Genomic DNA, 17952 nt, shown 5'->3' on the forward strand with positions numbered 1-17952 from the left:
TCAAGGAGGCACAGTGGGAAAGCCTGTTGCTCAGTAGTCTTTCATCCTTTATAGCTGTGTGAAGGAGGAGTGGCCAGCACGCCAGAGAGATGTGAAGGTAGAGGGAGAAGCAAGGACATGGTACATAGGAAGTGGAATGGAAAGATATTAGAGAATAGCAGAAAATAGACTGGGGTGACATGGAATGTGGGATGACAGAAATAGGGAGGGGAGGGATATGAGATGTGTGTCTGCTTGTGATCACATGCTAAACATGTATAATTTAGAATTTGGTTAAAGAAATCTCTCAGTATAATGAAAGACCTGTTCGTTTCCAAGAGAGTTGAAAATACTAAGAACATTCTCTAAGGGTAAACAACATGCAGCTGAGGAGGTTCCTCCTCATTATAACTTTTAAAATAGAACCATATGTTAGAATTTAGCAATTATATAAATGTATTAAAATGCAATGTATCAGGAAGGCATTAAGGCCAGCAGGGAAATCAATAGGTACACACCCTAAGGTGTCAGTATAGAAATCTAAATTCCAGAATACATAGGGTAGCTTTTATAGATAATTAGTGCAGGGACACCACCCTAGAGGGAGACCACAGCTGCGATACAAGGATATCTAGAAGCGGGATCTGAAGGGCTTGGAAATGGATCTCAACAGATGGGAAACCCTGATATCTGAGTGTTCAGCCTGGCGGCAGGTGGTGCATCATGTCCTCTCCCAATTTGAAGAGACCCTTGTCCAGCAGGCCAATGCAAAGAGTCAGTCACGAAAGCAGCAAAATCAGGGAGCTAGACGGGGTACAGATTGTATTTGTCCTCAGTGTGGAAGGGATTGTCACTCTCGAATTGACCCTGCAGCTTCTTTGTTGCTGCAGGAATGCCCAGGTGTCTTCACACTTCTGTAGCAACAGCTATTTCCCTTAATACATTCAGCTAGCTATACTTTAAGATGTAAGTGACACACTGGTTATTTTAATACATTTATATAATTGGCAAATGTATCTATTTAATGTAATTTATATAATGACCTATTAGTGCATTGTTGTATACCACGCTGTGACGGTTCAGTGGTTACCTCAGGCTTACCAGACACAAACACCGGAGGCGCGTGTTCTTGAAAAACAGAACTAGGGTTTATTGGAACATCAAACAGGTATCAACATTAAACTTGTCAGTGTTCTTTTCTCCCGCCGCCAACGGGTCAAGCGAGGGTGCCCATGCTTCTTGCAAAAAGGGGTTGAAACTTGGATCGTACCAAGGTCCTTTGGCAAACGGGTTAACGTCACCCGGTCCCTTCGCTTCAATGTCCACCTCAATCAAGGGTAATGTCTCTTCATCTCCCCTCTCCAGGTCGAAGGGGTCGGCTCCCTCAGAATAGGGGTCCCAGGGTCCGGTGAATACCTCCTCCGGCGAGCCTCCTCCAGACGCCATGCTCTCCTTTCCCTCTCTTCTCTCTCTTTCTTTTTCCTACCTCAAATGCCTCCCCCACTCTCTAGCCTCTGTTTCACCCCAGTATCATGGTCTGGGGGGCAAACCTCTTCGTCTTCGATAGTCTGCCTCCTCCCGAGGCACCCTAGCCTTTTCACATCTCCCTGTCCAGGGGTCTTCTACCCAGATTAATTCCCAACCCCCGGGTATGTTATCTTTCTCCTCCCCCAACTCTCCATGCCCCGCCTCCACTAACGGTCACTCATCCACCCGGGTTCCCGCCTTTTCTGTCCTGGTCTGGGTAGCTACAGACATCTTCTTTATACCCTGCTCCAAATACCCCGTGTCTACCCCCTGGTGTTTGAACGCGACGCGGGAAGTCATAGGTGCTGTCTGTGTCTTTTGCTCTCTTAACTGAGGACGACACTCCGGCAAGGACTTCTATAGCCTCGCCTGGGGTCTCACACACTCACTATTGTGGGTGGTATACAACAAAGTAAAATGAAACAAACTATAAACAAGCAAGAAAAACAAATTTATTTATTTATTATTTAGCTTACTCAAAGGTCTTGGGGTGGCTTACAACAATTAAAATACAATAAAAAAGGTAAAACTTTTTTATTAATATTTTTTCTCAAATTATTGACTTAATTAATATTGCAATTGTATTTTTATGATTATATATATTTTTATATTGATTTATTGTTATGTTGTAAGCCGCCCTGAGTAGACATGGTCTAGAGGGGCGGGGTATAAATTTAATAAATAAATAAATAAATTTAAAAAACAGTTACAATGCAATTAAAATATATACTCTAAAAATTGCCATCAGGAGCCACAGTTGATATTATTTCAATTAAAAGCCCTCTGGAACAGGAAGGTTTTGACCTGGCACTGAAATGTCATCAGCGTCTTCACCAGACAAATCTCCCTCAGGATGGCGTTCCATAGTCTAGGGCACTGGTTCTTAACCTTTGTTACTCAGATGGCATTCTCAGCTGATAGATTCTCTTTTTGCAAGGGTGCTCACCTAGACCAGTGGTCCTTAACCTTGGGTTACTCAGGTGTTTTTGGACTGCAACTCCCAGAAACCTTCACCATCAGCTCTGCTGGCTGAGGTTTCTGGGAGTTGCGGTTCAAAAACATCTGAGTAACAAAGGTTAAGAACCACTGGTCTAGGGGCAGCTGCCGAAAAGTCCCTTTGTCTACAAGCCATCCTTCTTACCCCCTTGAGGGACGGCTCTTTCAAAAGGGCCCCCTGGATAGATCTTAACTGCCGGGTAGGTTCATATGGAAATTGTAACACCTATGGTTATATCTCAGAAGTTACAATGAGAAGGACTCTCCTCACAACCAGAAGGCTTTTGTTTTTTGTTTAGCCCCCCCAACACCCTCCCAAAGATAATATTAAATTGAAAAATGTTTAAAGGGCAATGCCATTTCCTGCTGAATTCAGCCTTGTGCTTTCCTTTTGTGTTCTGCTGCTCTGCTGAGCCTTTCATCTTTGTTCTAAGAACTACCTTAAGTGGTTGGCTGTTAATTGTTTTTTTTAATTGTCTGTAATCACTGTTAATTGGCACAATTGTCTTTAGATGTGTATCTGTGTTCTCTTAATACCCTTCTGTTTTCAACTAATGACTCTGGTCACTTCGAAGGTTGGTTGTGCAACACGTTGCGGTTCTTTATCTGCCACTGCTGTGGTCTATCTCTGTGGCTTTCCAGAGTAAGTGCAAGGTGTGGGATTTCTTAAGAAACATTCTGAAAAAGGGTGTGCAGGGCTACTTCTCCAGATAAATAATCTGATTGTGTATGAGTGAATGAGAGCGAGCTTGGGCACTCAAGAAAGCAAAAAGCAAAGCATGCTGCTTATACAGCACTTAAAGCACTCTCTGGGTAGTTTACAAGTTAATAATGCAGGCGAAACATTGCCCCCCCCCCCCAGCGAGCTAGGTACTCATTTTACTGACCTTGGAAGGATAGAAGGCTGAGCCAACCTTGAACCAACTGCTACCTGGGATTGAACCCAGGTCATGGGCACAGTTTTGGTTGCAACACAGCAGTTTAACCACCGCAGCACAAGGCTCCCAAATGGGCATTGACCTATGCCAATATTACATAAGAAGCATCTGTCTCCATGTCTCACTAGTACTTGGTCTCTGTGATTTCCTTGTCTTTGGATGATCCCTTTTTTAATTGTATCACTGTAATATAAAGGTTATTTTTTAGCTTCTGGCCCTAACTAGCTTGAAAGTTACAGAGCACATAATTCCCTAAACGTCTCTTAGGCATTTTGACTCTCCCCCTGCACCTGACAGTTTAAGTACTTTGATGGCCCTTCTGTTATAATAATATGATTATATTCAAATGCTTGTCTTTTGTAGATTCTTGCTGTCTAAAATAAACATATATACAAGGTTGAGTGTTATACATGTGGGCTACTTCAGATAACTACATTTCTCCATGGAACTACCTAAATTAGTGTAAATAGATTTGCAGGCAGAAAATTCAGGGATTTGCTATACATACATATCTGTGAGAAAGCTGCAGACAGTTACATCATCATAGTTTTCATGAGTATAGCATACAATCTGCATATATATGATGTAATAATCAGATTATTTTTACATGGCCATGTCTCTTAAGGAGGAATGTTGTACTGTGAAGTGGGTTGTCCTTGGAATATGTGTTCTGAAGGGCCACATGTGGATTAAACAGTATGAAAAAGCAAATTAGGCAGTCTCTTGACATATAGGTGTCCTCCCCTAATGTTTTTATTTTAATATTTTTGCTGAAGTTATATCCATCAGCCTGTTTGAGTTATCCTGGAAGGAAGGAAGATATCCCTGAATTTAAGACCTATACTGCAGTATTAGCTATCCAAATATTTATTTATTTATTTATTTATTTATTTATTTATTTATTTATTTATTTATTTATTTATTTATTTATTTATTTATTTATTTATTTATTTATTTAATTTATACCCCACCTATCTGGCCCACCGGACCACTCTAGGCGGCTTCCAAATATAAAATCAAATAATAAAACATAGACAAATACATAATAATCAAACAAGAACAGCAGTAAAGATAAAAAGGAAAAGTAAAAAAAAAAATCAAGAGTTGGCTGGAGGGAAGGCCTGAATAAACAGCCATGTTTTTAATTGGGTTTTAAAGGTGCCCAGCGTGGGGGCCGCGCGAATCGCCGGAGGGAGATTGTTCCAGATGCGAGGAGCCACCGCCGAGAAGGCCCGGTTTCGTGTCTTCTCCTTCCGGGCCTCTCTCGGCGTCAGGCTCCTCAGCCTCACCTCCTGACTCGCGTGGGTGATCCGGGTAGACCTTGGTGGGAGGAGGCGTTCCGCCAAATATCGAGGTCCTAAACCGTTTAGGGCCTTATAAGTAAGCATTAAAACTTTGAAGTTGACACGGAAACAGATGGGCAGCCAATGCAATGCGGCCAGCGTTGGAGAGATGTGTTGATATTTTCTCACTCCTGTAAGGAGCCTGGCCGCCGCATTCTGCACCACCTGAAGTTTCCGTGTCAGCCTCAAAGGCAGCCCCACGTAGAGCGCGTTACAGTGATCTAATCTTGAGATTACGAGTGCATGCACCAAGGTAGTGAGCGCCCCCATGTCGAGATAGGGTCGCAGCCGGGCAATCCGCCAAAGATGGAAAAATGCGGTGCGGACTACCGACGCCACCTGAGTTTCCATGGTGAGCGTCAGGTCCAAATATATGCCGAGGCTGCGGACCCCACTCTTCGCGGCTAAGGTGGTCCCCCCAAATGTGAGAGAGCCACCCAAGCCACCTATCACGGGGGCACCCACCCTCAGAACTTCCGTCTTATCCGGATTCAGCCTCAGTCCGTTCTCCTGCATCCATTGCAGTACGGCCCCCAGGCAACGCTGAAGGGAAAGGACAGCATCACCTGCAGTTGGTGAAAAGGAGATGTAGAGCTGGGTGTCATCGGCATATTGATGACACGAAGCCCCACATCCCCTAATGACCCCACCCAGCGGCCTCATATAGATGTTAAACAGCTTACATTTTAAGAGATGGGAAATACAGAATAGAGATTTGTTCCCTTCCGCCAAGGGAAGGGAATACCTGTAACACTTTAATTGGTTTGGGTTTAAATACTGTATTAAAATATGTAGTGTACTTGAGCTCCCAGTAATATTCCATCAGATCTGGTTAAAACTTAGTTTTAGCCATTCTGTTCATCACTGAACGCTTCAGTTTTGCTTGAGGACTTGAAAGGCTTTTAGAAAGTCTTAATAAAAGTCTTTAATAAAACATATTGAAGCTATAAAGATCATAACTTAGAATCCTATTGCTGTTTATGTGAGGTTCACCTAACTTGCTGTGGCTACCTACAGCTAATTGCTGAGGTGCAAGGGCAGATCTCAATTGCACATTCATACTTGGGATCAAGCATACATTCAAGAGACACTTCAGCTATTAGCCAAAGCAAGTTACACAAAACCTACAGAAACACCAATAGGATGCGTCCCAAAACGTTAAATTGCAAATTTTAGTATTTAGACACTAAGTAAGAATGCCCCAGCCCCTTTACTTTTGACAATAGAAATATGTAACATTGTGGTACATATACAAACACATCAACATTTTCCATAGCTTAGTTTATTTCTGGATAACTGCCCAGTTCTATTTATCGGTTTGCATTTTTGGATATGCCATAATCAGAAATATTTTGGCATAGTTTTGTGGCCAGCCAAACCAGTCCGCAGCAGACAAGGATTCCAGCCTTTTCTCTAGCATCTGCCCCCCCACCTCATTAAATAACTTAAGATAAGGCATGTTGTTACAACATACAATAGTCATCAGATAACAAACCCAGAACTTCACAAGGGTTATATCTGGATCAGCATCTGGGGAATCTTCATCTTCATCCAGATAAGAAATGAGAATTTCAGCAAGATGATTTTCTCTAGTTTCATTTTGGTTCATAGGGCTGAGGTAACAAATACCACATAATCCTTTTAACACAGAGATGCTTGCTTTCCCAGAAGTATCTGGCATGATCAAAATATCAATCATGTCTTGAATATATTCAATGGCAAGTTCAGCAGCAGTGACACCACCTGTAAAATATTGTATTAAATTCTGACACAGTGTGTGAATATACAGAAAATATTGAGCACTAGTATGTTAGAATATTCCTCTAGGCTTTTTTACTTTCTAAGAAAATTGGTATTTGTTTCAAACTTTGTCACGTGGTTTTGTCCTCAGCTATAGATGGTATTCAACCCGATTACTAAACGGTTTTCTCTCACACCGTTTAACTAGATGGTTAATGTGTTGCTCAGTCATTGCCCCAGATGTACATTGTAACACATTTTTTTAAAAAAGAAAAGGAAGCAGTCATGGAGCTTCTTGGGAGTGGTAGTTTCATTGCCTCTCAAAAAACTGCCATGTCCAAGACTTACTGTGGCATCTTCCTTTTTTGGGGCATTCAGGAATTTTGGAGAACAGGAATTCTGTCTGGGGAAATCTTGGAGAATTTTACGTGCTGCAGTCAAGAAAAAAATGAATGGTACATCTATAGTAATATCGTGTTACTGATTTTGCAGCAGAGCAAGAATCGGCATGCAGTGGAGGTCCTATTGGAATATGAAGGACACGTGATTTTCCTTCTACTCCACATTAGGGCAACAGGATACTGACCAATGTGTCTGTTTTGGTGCAGTGAGTAGTCCAGTAAGAGACAAAGTAGGACCTATGGTCTTAAAGTGGCCATTTGATGTACAGTCAGAGGAAGGATATTTTTAAAAGGGTACAAGAGCCTTTAATACAAAGCAGTGCTAAGGAATCTCTGGCCCTTCAGATTGCAATCCTTGTCATAACAACTGCTGCTAGTTAGAAATGATTGGAGCAATAGTTCCTAATCATGGAGACCTAAACATTATTGGACTACAATTACCAAGTGCCCTAGAAAGCAGAGAAAGGAATTGTAGTCCAAGGCCATCAAGTTTGGGAACCTAGCTCTAGATGGTCACAGGCTCCTCATTTCTGTCAAGAGCAAAGAGGTTCAGATTTTGTACAATACAACTAAAAATATTCTTTGAGAGAACATCTCTGAGTCCTAACATTTAGGTCTTAAAACTACAACTTGTACAGTTAGGATGAAATGGACTGTAAGCTTAGCTCAGGATTAGCTGATATTGTTGTGTTTTAGTCTGCATACCTGTGTAAGTTAAGAGACCAATATGTAGTGCAGCTCTGCCTCTCTCCTCCAAGGACAACTCTTCGTTTCTCAAATCATTGCCATAGGTTTTGATTTTATGGTGGTGAAAGATGGGATCTATTAACTTGATTGACGGCTCCCTTACTTGTACGATATACATATCATACCACATTTGCAGCTTGTTTAGTATGTTTCCCATAATGCCTGCACTTCAGATAGAATTGCTTCCTAGATTTGTATTCCCCTAGATCAGAGAGGAACTACTCAAAAGTCAAAGTACTGATTTGCAGTTACTTCAGCATTCTCACAACTGGTAACTAGGCAATGAAAGCTGTAAACAGAATGGAAAATAGAAGCAGCATGTACTCTTGATGATGACATGCTTATGTAGGTTTCATAGCCACTTTGTCCAGGTTCATATAAATACTTAGGCCCAAATCCTGCTTGTTCTTACCATGCCCACAATAATATTACTATTTACCAAGGCCGTTGGCAACTCCTTGGATCTGAATCTTCGGTACTGAGTTACAAGCCCCAAGTCTCAGTCCCTTTTAAAAATAAGCTCTTCCCAGAAAAAAAGGAGGGGTGGGTGGGTTCTGAGTCACAAGTTGAGTCCCAGTCATTGAAAAAATAATGAGTTGAATCACCAGAACAACCTAAGTCTGACTTGACAGCAAGTCCTGTGACTCAAGTCCCTATCGCTACTATTTGGATTTTTTGTACACACAGAAACCCTGTTGCTTTCAGCAAGTGATCTCCAGCTTGCACAATTGCAAACTGGGAACTTATAGGAAGTGCTGTACTTCCAGGACAGTTATTCTAGGTAAAGGTTCCCTTTGAAATTTAGTCCAGTTGTGTCCAACTCTAGGGCGTGGTGCTCATCCCCGTTTCAAAGCTATAGAGGCAGCATTTGTCCGAAAACAGTCACGTGGCCAGCACAACTAGACATGGAATGCCATTACCTTCCCACTGAGGTGGTACCTATTTATCTACTCGCATTTTTACATGCTTTCAAACTGCTAGGTTGCCAGGAGCTGGGACAAGTGACAGGGGGCTCACTCCATCGCATGGATTCGATCTTATGGCTGCTGGTCTTTGACCTTGCAGCACAGAGGCTTCTGTGGGTTTAACCCGCAGTGCCACCACATCCCTACAGTTATTCTAGACTTTACAAACAGAATTCTGGCATTTATATGTTACATTTCCTTCCTGTGGCTCTGAGTTAGTGGGATTTATGAATAACTTCAGTGCTTTAGGGATTTATGAATAACTGATTTCCTCATCCTTAGCTACTGTCTGTGTTGCCTGAGGCTGTTGGATGTAGTCCAACAATATCTGAAAGGCCACAAACTTCAGAGTTTTCCATTAAGGCCTTGCAGTAGCATGGAGAAATGAACTAAACAATGTGTAAAAACAAAACAAACAAAACCTCCTATTACTTTACTATTACTCAGTAATTCAAAAATAATCTTTATTATAACTTAAGGTAGCCGTAAATATGAGAAGTACAAATACCACAAAACTAGAAGGCAAATATAAGCCAAAAGTCAGTACAAAAGACAACCATGAAAGACGGCAGGCTCATGTGAGCAGTATGTTGTAAAAACCAAAGTGTAATTGTTTCATTTGTCGCAGGAGACATTTTTGTCAAAGTAAACCTTTTGGATTGACAACTATACAAATGCAGCTTTTAATCAGCATATTCATATATATATAATATATATATATAATTTATAAATATACAGATATATACAGTGTTGCATCATTCACTAAAAATGCTGTCTTGCCAATGTATTTGCAAAAAAAGGCTTCTGTTGGATTGTATTTTTAAAAAACTATCTCAAAATCTGCACATCATAAAAGGGTGACTGATCATTTCATAACCCTTCCTCTCCAAGACCAACAGCACTAGCTGCTATGTAATTGTTACCCATGGAATAGTAATAAGGGCTTTGATAAAATCTTCAAGCTACCAGCCTCATACTTGCAAGTTAGGCTATTGGTGGACATTTACTTCTAAGCCTGTATAGAAGCCATTATTTCAACTGACTATTAAACATTATGTAAGAGAAATATGTTTATGAATCCCCTGCTTTTTAAACAATCCCAAAGATGTCAGCAACTTTAATACATTTTTACACATTTGCTTTTGTGTAGTAAATTCTTACAGAAACATTGGTCATATCCTAACTCCTTTCTGGGAATTGTGGAAGAGGAAACTAGACTGGGGATTTTCAGGTAATAACATTTATTGCATTCATTTGCCCTTTCTGCAAGAAGAAGAAAAAAGGAACACATTTAACCTTCAGCTTGTTTTGCACAGCCCACACAATTGCTTGACAATAAAAGATAATCCTGTGGGATTAATGAGAGTTCATTAGTGGAGGGAGACACTGAGAATTTAAAATGAAGTGAATCAAAGAATTGACACTTCCTGGGACATACATCCTGGTGTTTCTGGAGGCAGATCAGAATGTTCATGCTAAAGTTTGCTACTAAGGCAACAGAGGCTAAGCGCAGAAGGGAGTAGATACACTTTAGTATGTCTACTCTGCGTGCTTTTTTCTTTCCACTGTTTAAGGAAAGCAACATCATGTTTGAAACAAATTCAATAATGCTCACAAAAATACACTCGATTCCATTAAAATGCTTGAAGGATGATTTAAAATCTCTCATGGTTGGTGAAGCTGATTTACAGCAGTCACATAGTTTCACTCAAAGCAAATAATCACAACCTTTGACAGATTCACTATAAGCTACAGGGGAAAGCTGATAGCTCACAAACAATACCCTCCATATAATAATTACTTTTGAAAAGTTTCAGCACATATTTCAAAAGAGTGGTTTTCATTCTTCCAGTTCAACTACAGCACCATAATGATTAAGAAGGCCAGCCAATGTGGCTACATGTTAATACTGTACTGGCTAAAACATTTAAAAGGCTGTGGCCACTTCAGTTGCACGTCGTCCACCAACTTTAGTCAATTCACGGGGGAATTTATCTAGTTGCTCATATGCCAGCCGTCCATCTTCTCCTAAGAATAAGAGAGAAGCAAAGTGAATATTACAACATTTAAGTGATGGTTTTCAACTAAGGGATATAAACATTGCTACTCCCCCTAACCTTGTGAACTACTGTAGGCTGATTCAGGTAGAAGAATCAGCCTACAGCTGGGTCCACAAGCTGTGTGGAAGCCATGTCCTCTGATCTCTCAAGCTTATTTTTAGTTCAGCCTTCAATAGATGGAGGAGGTGTGAAAAGAAAGGCATGATCACTGATGGTTTATAGAACAGAATGCTGTCATTCAAAAGAAAGTTCCAGAGTCAAACTTGTGTTAATTCTTCCTATTGATAAATTGTTTACTCTGTCTCAGTAATGAGCTGAATTTTGTCATAAAGGTAAAGGTAAAGGTTCCCCTTGACAATTTTTGTCCAGTCATGTTCGACTCTAGGGGGAGGTGCTCATCCCCGTTTCCAAGCCATAGAGCCAGCGTTTGTCCGAAGACATCTTCCATGGTCACATGGCCAGTGCGACTTAGACACGGAACACTGTTACCTTCCCACCGAGGGGGTCCCTATTTATCTACTTGCATTTGCATGCTTTTGAACCGCTAGGTTGGCGGGAGCTGGGACAAGCGACGGGAGCTCACTCCGTCGCATGGATTCGATCTTACGACTGCTTGGTCTTCTGACCCTGCAGCACAGGCTTCTGTGGTTTAGCCCGCAGCGCCACCATGCCTTTTGTCATAGTCGAAAGCTAATGCTCTTCCATGTATCTTTCAGGAAGGACAGCTCTCAACAACCTTTCTGTCTTCCAACAATTAGACTCATTTTGTTGTTACTAGAACAGCTGCTCATCTATGGTTCATATGCTGGTGAATGTAAAGCTATTTGAAAAATTCCTATAACAGCTCTAGTAGGCTGCAAGGGAAGCATGAAGCTTACATGAATTATTATTCCTATATAATACCTCACTTTATTTGAAATATTGAAACATAAATTCTATCTAGCCATAAGAATACACTTTTAGAGCTATGGTGGCCATCATATAGGCCACTTGTGGACCCCAGGGGTGGTCTAATGATCCTTACAAATCCAGCCTCCATTGAAAGGGAAAGGCCATAAGCCAGCAGAAGAATCAATGTATTTTTGGAGTGGAATGGGGTGAAAAGGGATTAAAAGGATATTTTCGTTACCTAGTCCCGAGGGTGAGGGTGGCACAGGAGGGGAATTATAGGTGTATTGTATTGTATGCATACACATTTTATGTTAGTGTTGTCATTATTCATTTTCTTTAATAAAACAACAAAATCCATCCTCCACTGAGAATGAGCCTGAGCACCCTGAAAATGACATGACTGAGGAATTGTCATGTAGATTCAGCACCCTTGGAGGTCTTTTGAGGCTGCACTCCTGGATAACTCTGAGCTTCTCCAGACTGGCTCTTGTGGGTGCGGGGTGTATTGAGTTACAAAGGTTCAGGCGAGGCTGGGGAGGAAGAGTGATATGCCATTTGGCACACTCCTTCTGTCCCCATAGCAAATGACCCATGGCCTGATCAGCTGTCAAAGTAGAAAGAGCAAATAAGGAGGGAAAGAGAAAAGCGGAGGGATGGGAGGAAAAAGGATCTAGGACAGAAGGAAGCAGGAGGAGAGAGCAAAGAGGACGCTATTTGGATGGGGAAGGAAACAGAAAGGGAATCTGACAGGAACAAAGAGGATGGAAGAGCAGCCAGGAGAAGGCAAAAAGTATAGAAACAGCAGCTGAAACTGGATGGACAGAAGGGAAAATAAAAAAGATAGGAGGAAATGAGAAAGGCAGAAAGACAAAATGGAGGAAGAGAAAGGGGGAGAGGAACAAAGCCATGAGAAATGCAGGAGAAGGACAGAGGGGGTTGTCCGTCACTCCTGCCACCTTGACGTCACTGGCACTCACTCAAAGTCTCACTTGGTGAGAGAGCCTGTCTGTAGCAGGTGGCTGTTTCTGCAGAAAGGGGGCCCCTCAGTGACAGTGGCACTGGCTGGGGTGCCTGGAGCCGGGGGGGGGCACTTCCCCTGATTGTCTGCATGCTAAAAAGAATGTATCCCTTACAGAAAGGTGCAACACAGCTCTTAAAGGTGAAGGACGGCTCGATCTAAGCAGAAACACAAGCAGACATGGGCTTTTTTCCAAGCCAAACTGCCCTCAGCAAGCTATATATCATGTTTATATGCTAGTGTGGACAAGCACTTTGTTTTGGTGCCTTTTACTACTAAAGGGAGCTCTTTTAAATTAGAAGAGTTTTGTCTGACCCTCAAACAAGTAGATTAATTGGCATCACTGCAAAGCAGTCCTACAAACATTTACGAAAAAAAAACCTCGCTGATCATTCTAAAGTTCCAGTGAAATGGGACTGTCCCACTAGAAATTTCAGGCATGTTGTCAGAAGAGTGTTGCTTAAATGTCAGCACTTCGCATGTGAATGTGCAAGTTCATGCATACTTCTTTGGAAGTCTGGTGACTTGTGGAAGGAAGGGAAACGGGATCCTTCAGAGGCTCAGCTGCAGCTACCATGATCCGTCACCAACGGTTATGCTGGCTAGAATAGATGAGAGTGGCAGTCCAACAGTATGGGGAGACAACAATTTGCCACCTCAGCCTATGACAAAATAGCTGTGAAAGTGGAGCTGGCAGTTTTCTACACCAGGGGTGGTCTTCCAAACCTTGCTGGGCTGCAAGTGCCATCTCTCCTACTCAACACGGCCAAAGGTAATGCCGTAAGAGGGTGGGTGCTGCAGCCCAAAAGTACTACAGTGGGGTCTTGACTTAAGAACGGCCCGAGTTAAGAACATTTCGACTTACAAACCACTCTCATAGGAAAATATTGACTTGACTTACATACTTAGATTTGAGTTAAGAACTGAAAAAAACCACGTGGGAGGCAGGGAAAGTGCAAAATTTGAACTTTCAGCTAACTGTTGGCCAGTGAAAAGGGTGCCTGTCTGCTTCCTCACTCCTCCCAGCGTTTAGAGAGTGGATTGGGAGACAGTCTTCAGACTGCCTGGTACTGTACTGCCTGGACTGTATTTTCCCTGCCTTCCCTGAACCTTTCTTGACCTAAGAAAAAAAGAAACAAAATATCCCCCTCTAGTGGTCGAAGGCAGAATAGCAGCTTCCCATTAGTTTCTATGGACGGAAAAGAGCAGATACGAATCAAATGGTTCTCAATGCATTCCTATGGGAAATGCAGATTTGACCTGAGAACTTTTTGACTTGAGAACCTCCTTCCAATACGGATTAAGTTCTCAAGTCAAGACCCCACCGTAGAAGGACCACTGCTGCCCCCCTGCTTTGTAGTATTAGCTATGACAAACATCACCATCCAGAGCAGGGAAAAGTTATTTGTGAATGATGGCAAATGTGGTAATATGACCCTACATCCTTGTGGTTTTTTTCTTTCAATTCCCACACTGCACCCACCTCTGTTCTCTTTACCATGTTCTTTCTATTAACAGCTATTTTCTTATCTCGGGCAAATAAACAGTCTAGGTGGGAAAAGGAACTTACCGAGAGAAAGAAGGGTTTCAGAGGCTACCTTCCTGATCTCTTCATTGTCAGACTGGCAAAGCGTAGCCAGCATTTTAATACTTTCAGTTGCCTGTATAGCAAGAAATACATTTTAAAAAAGTTTTACTCTTAAGTTTTCTGAATTTGCTACTTTAGTCATGATTTTTAGTCATCTGAGTAATTCTTCACCCTGGAATATATGCATCTTAAAAACTGTTCTTGATTTCCATGTTCTTTCAAAAGTCCATGGCCCAAACCAAGAGTCCCACCTATGAAGGTACAGCTTTAATTCACCGTGGACAGTACAAGCCACATCCAGAAGAAATAGGCATGCAGCTCTGCTCGCTCTATTGCAAGATAATAGCTGATAAATGTGGGTAGGGCTTATGGGATGAAAGTGGCTATATATTAAAAAGTGACTGCTGACTTCAGCAAAAAAATATTTTCATGGTTTCTGTTGTATCAATAATAATAAATAAAAATGAATAATTATAACAATACATGTTTGTCTGGCAGAACCACATCTCCAGGACCATAAAACAACTGAACAACTGAAACTTGGTGTGCATATACAATTATACACCTCAGGGATATGCAATTGGGAATTATCTGTCCTGAAAACAGCATTAATTAATGTCTGATGAGTCTTTATATTTAAAGCCGGCAGGGGTGCAACTTGCCAATGCATATGCCTTGAGTATGATTTATTATATTGATAATAATCATATGCCGTCAAGTCAATTCTGACTTATGGCAACTCTTTTTCAGGGGTTTCTAGGTGGAGTATATTCAGAAGTCGTTTGTCATTCCCTTCGTCTGGGGGCGCTCTATGATTGTGCAGCTTGCGCAAAGCCATAGAAGTTGGCTGTTCTCTCAGGAGGCACAGTGGGAAATGGAACTCCCACCCGAGCCAGCCACTATGGGATAGCATCACCATAATTTAAAAGTGACTTGACGGCACCTAAGAACGAAAGCTGGAGAACATTATTTTTGTGACTATTGCTATAAAGCAGATTACTGGTTTTTTAAACAACAGTTTTCCATTGTAGGACCAAAAACACGTTACAATATGAGCATTCTGTAAAGATCAGTCTGTATATTAGGAATTTAAGATAATGCCATATCCTGATGTTAATATCTTTCCTGTGTTTAGGATAGCTACTGTTTTTACTATAAACTTCAAATTCAACAGCAATACAGTTCTTCTGAAATTGGAACGGTGACAGGAAGTTATAGCCAATAACAGCATCTTTCATAGTACGCATTGCTTTTCTTTGAAAATAGAAAACCACAAGGTGGCAGAGGTTGAAACAAATCCTAGTCTGAATATGGAGGTGAAGGTGGCTGTTGATACATAAAGCAGCACTTTTATTTCTCATGTTTTCCACATAAATGTGTAGTGGCATTTCTTGTCTTGCTATACAAGCAGTGCTGCTTTAAGAGCTGAGTTCTTGTGCATCTCCTAATGCAGTGGTTCTTAACCTTTGTTACTCGGATGTTTTTGAACTGCAACTCCCAGAAACCCCAGTCAGCACAGTTGGTGGTGAAGGCTTCTGGGAGTTGCAGTCCAAAACTCCTGAGTAACCCAAGGTTAAGAACCAGTGTCCTAATGCATGAAAAGCCTTATCCTTCTGATCCTGGAAATATTTCAAGGTCCTAAATTACTTATATGACAAACCTTCCCCACTTTTGTAAAATAATATCAGGATGGTAAATGCAAAGGAACAATACTTCTTAATGTTGCTGTTTGCTCAAGAGGGGCTATTGAAACCTTTGCTGCTGCTTGGTCTTTTGTTGTGCATGGGAAAGTAAAGAAGGCAGAGGCTTACCTGGAGGCATTTCAGTGCCAGGCAAGCAGCCTTCTGTAGGTGGAGGTTGGGCTGTGCCAGGATTTCACAGTAATAAACTAAAGCCTGAAAGAGGAGAGACAGAGAGAGGGAGGGAGTGATAAGGAAGAGCAGGAAGTGATGATGGCAACATCACCAGCTACATTTCACACAAAGGGATTCCCAACGGGTAATAAATAACTAACCCATAGTATGCAACTCTCAAGGCCGTTGCAGCAGTCAATTATTTCTTGAAGAGTACCCAGAGTCCTTCCACAAAGTAGCACCCTTCCTATCTGGATATGCAGCTTCTCCAGGACTGAAATAGCAACTTACTGGCACTAGGATACTAGGGAAATTGCCATCCAGCCCCCAATGTGGATGTGTAAGACATGGTCACACAAGTGGGCAGCTGTTGGATGCAATTTTCTTCTTAGCTCAGATGAATTTCTTTAGCCGTTCCTGAACACAGATGACTTAAACATTGTCATTATTAGGAATCTGAATGATGTGCCATTTAACTAGGAATCTTCAGGCAAAATTGCAAGGAAGTGCATGACCAACTTCACAGCAAGTTCATGCCTGTTGCCTGGGCTTTCCTTGGTTCATTATATAGTCTTCAAACACAGCTGGAGTGCTGATTTTTAACTTTTTTTTTTTAAAAAAAAGCTCTTAAATGGTTTGAAATGGTTTTTATTAAATAGTTTAAATATGTAATGTGTTTTAACAATCTTCTAGTATTGCAGTTTATTGGATGTCTAACTCTTAACATTTGTCTTTTAAATACTGTGAGCCGTTTTGGATCCATTTATTGAGAGAAAGCTCAAGGTATAAATAAAATGAATGAGTGAGTAAAGGTTGCTCACAAGGTGCTGCTCCTGTTGCAAATCTAGTGGTAAAGCTGGCCCTGCTACTTCACCATTTTATTGATTAGCAGCATCCATAGCCTGCCTTCATTCTGTTACGTTGTTGTTATGTACTGCTCATTTGGAACTGACATATAGCGACCGTAATAGGGCTTTCAAGGTAAGATATTTAAGGAGTGGTTTTACCAGTTCCACACACCCCAGTGAGCTTCCATGGCTGAGTGGGAATCTGAACCTAGAACTCCTGAATCTGTTACTCTGTCTACTACATCACACTGTATATCTTCCTTTATTTTAGCAGAAGACAATAGGGAATATTTGGGATTATAAATGTGTTTGTTGTCTGACAGCTGACTTCTGACATGCTCTCTTGAGGAAGGTGACTCACAATACAATCATATATGCATCTCAGACGCAGTTCCCATGTCAAGGTGCAACTACAGTGGGAGAAATGCTACGGGTTTGCAGGAGGCTCATTCACATCTTGTTCTGTTAATCACATTATGTAAAAGGAAATGTAAGTCAGCTCAGAGTCCATTGCCCCACTGCCGAAATCTATAAATTTCCCCTCCACTGCTGGGGCTTATACTCTTTTAAAAACAAGATCAATTTGTATCAGTTAAAGCATGTGATCGCATGAACTAACACAGAAAAACTGCCACCCCAGCACACACTCAGGAACAATGAGCAAAGCCTGTCAGCAATACATATAATGCAATCTCTATTTTACAGGTAAGGGCAAAGCAAACCTCTGCTAGCTTGCAGCACCAGCATTACTAAAAAAAAAAACTAAAAAAAACACCTTTATGCCAGTGCTCTTGGGTCAGGGCACCTAAACAAATACATGAAAGACCAGCAAGATGAGGAAATTAGAGGTGGAAATCTTAGTTGCACCTTGTTATGCAGTCCCTTTTAACCAAGTCTCCTACAGGGCTTCAACAGACCAGCAAACAAGGCTTTTCTCCTATCTCTCTGTGAGACTACTTAAACTTAACACACCCAAATTCCCTGGTGCCACTTGATAGTCAGTGAGTGCAAGTGAATTTGCATTTCCCTTGATGAGAAGTCACACCCAATGTTAAATG

General features: G+C 41.5%; 2 protein-coding genes across 13 annotated transcripts in view; both read right to left on the minus strand.

The window, feature by feature from the left end:
- Positions 1 to 5755: 5755 nt before the first annotated feature.
- ARMH2 (armadillo like helical domain containing 2) lies at positions 5756 to 7846 on the minus strand. The gene is made up of 2 exons (XM_020781658.3): positions 7630 to 7846; positions 5756 to 6526 (listed from the first exon to the last, which is right to left on the minus strand). The coding sequence occupies exons 1-2, from the start codon at positions 7826 to 7828 to the stop codon at positions 6090 to 6092; spliced, it is 636 nt and encodes a 211-aa protein (XP_020637317.3). The 5' UTR covers positions 7829 to 7846; the 3' UTR covers positions 5756 to 6089.
- Positions 7847 to 9064: 1218 nt separating this feature from the next.
- RIPOR2 (RHO family interacting cell polarization regulator 2) overlaps positions 9065 to 17952 on the minus strand; it is a 129207-nt gene continuing 120319 nt past the window's right edge. For all 12 annotated transcript variants that reach the window (XM_072998696.2, XM_072998699.2, XM_078393507.1 and 9 more), the window contains 3 exons: positions 16005 to 16088; positions 14176 to 14266; positions 9065 to 10664 (listed from right to left, as the gene is read on the minus strand). In XM_072998696.2, coding sequence (XP_072854797.2) covers positions 10564 to 10664; positions 14176 to 14266; positions 16005 to 16088 — 276 coding nt within the window. In that variant the 3' untranslated portion in view covers positions 9065 to 10563. The remainder of the gene's footprint in view (positions 10665 to 14175; positions 14267 to 16004; positions 16089 to 17952) is intronic.

This window comes from Pogona vitticeps, chromosome 4 (genome assembly GCF_051106095.1).
Source record: "Pogona vitticeps strain Pit_001003342236 chromosome 4, PviZW2.1, whole genome shotgun sequence".
Taxonomy (NCBI): domain Eukaryota; kingdom Metazoa; phylum Chordata; class Lepidosauria; order Squamata; family Agamidae; genus Pogona; species Pogona vitticeps.